Source organism: Cyprinodon variegatus, unplaced genomic scaffold, assembly GCF_000732505.1.
Source record: "Cyprinodon variegatus isolate N-32 unplaced genomic scaffold, C_variegatus-1.0 Scaffold94, whole genome shotgun sequence".
Lineage (NCBI taxonomy): Eukaryota > Metazoa > Chordata > Actinopteri > Cyprinodontiformes > Cyprinodontidae > Cyprinodon > Cyprinodon variegatus.
This window is the reverse complement of record NW_015150547.1, coordinates 734668-737997: the sequence shown is the minus strand read 5'-3', so window position 1 is coordinate 737997 and position 3330 is coordinate 734668. Positions and strand designations below refer to the sequence as shown.

At 38.8% G+C, this 3330-nt stretch overlaps 1 protein-coding gene across 2 annotated transcripts in view; it reads left to right on the top strand.

Annotated features, from left to right (window-relative positions):
* LOC107084174 (actin-binding LIM protein 3-like) overlaps positions 1 to 3330 on the top strand; it is a 60081-nt gene that overhangs the window by 36519 nt on the left and 20232 nt on the right. The window contains exons 11-12 of one of the 2 annotated variants that reach the window (XM_015373884.1): positions 727 to 838; positions 1071 to 1175. In XM_015373884.1, the coding sequence (XP_015229370.1) occupies positions 727 to 838; positions 1071 to 1175 (217 nt within the window). The remainder of the gene's footprint in view (positions 1 to 726; positions 839 to 1070; positions 1176 to 3330) is intronic. The other variant, XM_015373885.1, reaches the window with a different exon arrangement.

Below are 3330 nucleotides of genomic sequence, written 5' to 3'. Positions count from 1 at the left end.
GGATATTGTCTTCTTACCCTGAACTTGACTTTACTGTTTTGAATTATGTTGAATTATGTTATGTGCTCTTTTAAATTGATTATTGCTGAAGTTATGTCAGTAAAATAAGGAAGAACAAGTAAAATATACAGAATATTATTTACATACATCCATCCAGCCATCTTCTCCAGCTTATTCAGTCAGGGTCGTAGTGAGGCCGGTTCACTACGACGAGGGTTTTTTTATATATATAAAAACGATCTGTATATATTTAATCCAAGGTATCTGTAAATTCCCATGTATCACATATTTGGTGTTATTCAGATTTAATGACAGTCAGTTTAAGGTGAACCACAATTTTATTGTCACTTTTTCCTGTTATTAACATCTTTAACAGCTGCTGTATAATTTTGTTTAATCTTTATTTTCATATATATATCTGCTGCAATTCTCCCACAACAACTACTAAATATTGTTTTTGGATATAGGATTCACCCGCAACACAAATCTTGAATGGCGTTCAGTTATATGACATTGATTGGCTAATTTTGCTCATTTTTCTTACAAACTGATTTAATTTAATCTGTTTAAAGGTTTGTTCAAAGTATTTTTATGCGATATTTAGGTTGGTGAAATGAGAAACAAATTGGCCTTTTATTTTTATAAGTCTTTAAATCTGCCAGTTATCCTTGAGAAAGCTGTGTAAAAGTTTCCTAACAGAAAACATCTCTCTATGCTTTCTTTAAGGATATCTTGGACAGTGTTGAGTTAAGAAAGAGGCTTTCCTGCAGCTCCGCCTTCACGGAGTCTCCTGCACATAGTCATCACGGAGGATCCCCGCTGCACTATTATCACCATGGTAACAAGCCCAACCAGTAAAGACTCACAAACAGTGAAAGTATCAGGTCCCAACCTGGCAATGCTTATAGAAACAGCTCTTTCAGTAGGTGTATTGTGATATAAGTGACGAGTACCTCAGGTACAGACATGACATCATCAGATGTTCAGTCCCTGCGTCTCTCATTAGTCTCTGTTTTTCTGTTTGGGCCATTGATGCTTTGGCTTTCACTGCTTGACTGGGTTGACTGCAGGCAGTGAGAGTGGCAGGAGTTCACCTTATTATACTCAACCAGAGCCCAGGTGTGCCACACCCACCACCTCCACCTTTCAAGTTCCCAAGCATTTCCATGTCCCAGGTAGGCTCTGAAACATTACCCTGACCTTTGACCCCATTTCTTAACCAGAATGAGCCCCCTCTTTGTAAAAAGCAACTTTAAGGGTAAAGATTTTCAAATGATTCTTCTCTGACAATCTGATGTCAGATTGTGCACACTTATATACATACACCGGCAAAAATAATGTAATCTCTTCTCCCCTCTTTAAAGAACCACTACTTTCGCTCCAGAGTCTTAATTCCACCCACATAGAATAATTTAAAATGCTGGGGTAGGCGTGCCCAGAGGAACAGTATCTGTGTGGGGGCACTGGGTGTGATCTCCTGCACACTGGCACAGTGGGGAAAAAAACATGGTAGCTGTGGTCAGATCTTTCTCCACTGTCTTCCCCAGAGGCAGAGGAAATGGGAAGGAAAGGGATGAGGCCGTACTGGTGGCTCGGAGATTCTCTCTGGCTGCTCCCACCTCCCACATTCGTTCTACTGGGGACCGTCAACAAATATCCGAACCAAAGAAAAGCTGATAACTTTCATGTCTTGTGACCCATTGACAAAAAAAAAAAAAAAACAGTTGCCAAAATGATGATCTTATTTTAGACTAAAGAAATGATTCCTTGTTGTCCAATTTTGCTGGTTTGTCAAGCCAAACCCACAGAATTCACAGGTTTGTTCCTAATATAGCAAGTCAGTAAGAACTCTCTATTCAAAGTGGAATTGCGCGAATAGTGGTCATGAAAGGTGCTGTCCAAAGAGTGCTAAAAGAGGAGCCTGTATGCTACCTAATATAGCTTCTTCAGCTTAAGGATCTTGCAATTTTCTGTTGGCTTTAAGGAATCCCACAACCTTTTGCATGTCATGACATATTCAGTGTGGGACATGTGCAAATATACACATATCCATTCATGTGGGTTTCTTTAATAAAGAGCTTAGCCATTACATTTGTATAACTTGTCATTTCTGTAGTTCTGTTTTGGAAGCATGATCCACTTGAATTACAATTTACTGCACTCAGATCAAGCTAGATTTTTTACCTTCAACCCTATAAAATGCAGCAACACTGCTTAGCCACCCCCCATGGCTGTATGTTGCTCAACATCATTCTGATATTTAGTGTTTATAGGGTAGAAATGAACGGTCCCACCCAATATAGAGGAAAACTAGGCGGTTTCAAGAAGGCAGTCGTAAAGAATTTTATCAAAGGTAACAAGAGTTAAGTGTTTTGATGACAAATATTCAGCAAATTTTAGATTTAATTTAGAAAAAGATTAGATCCTTTGATGTCTCTTGAGAAGAATCTTACTGATGTGGAGTTCTTGAATAATTTGCGACCTCCTTTATCTATCAGTTAGTGCAAGTTAATTTCATTTCCATGCTCCATCATCCTTTCTCTTTACAAATCAACCTCGTCCTTTAATCCATTTTATCTTGGCTCATTTCCCTTTTATAGGCTTCATCCCTTCACTGAAAGCTTCACATTTGATTTCCCCTTGTCACTTCCTCTTCAGCCCATCTCTGTCCACCACATTCTTCTAGTTTTTTTTTTGTTTGCACATGGTTGCCAGCCCTGCATTAGCTATCATTTCATCCTCCACTACTAGAGCAAACAAAAAAAATGTATTTGGCACATGCTTTTATCCAAAGTGCTCCACGGTTCCAGATGCACGCATTTAGCCAGCATGGTCAGCTGGGAGTTGAAGCTTTCATGTTGGATTGGTGGAATCTTCTTTTCAGCAAGTTGAAATCCATACAATTATGTTCACATTTGTTAAATTGAGTTTGCTTGGCAAGAAAAATATATTGTGATTCATGATGACATACAAAATTTTGGATTTTCCCACATCAATACCAACAAATGAAGAAAAGTGATTACGTTTTGCCCTCTTCTCCCTAATATGTTTTATGATCCACAATTGAACTGCTTTTACCCCCCCTTTATTTTCCTGCCTCTGTTTCTGAATGAGAGCTGCAAGGCTGGATAAATCATCCACTCTGCATGGCAAAAAAGGCTGGATGCACAATAGCATCTTTGCTACATCCAGTTTCCTTATACGTTTTTATGCATAAAATCCAGACTTAGGTTTTTCCACAGACATTGGTCCTTTGGGCTCATTTTAGAACAGAAAATACCAAGTTTCACTGGAAGAAGCAAGGAAGGAAGGAAGGAAGGAAGGAAGGAA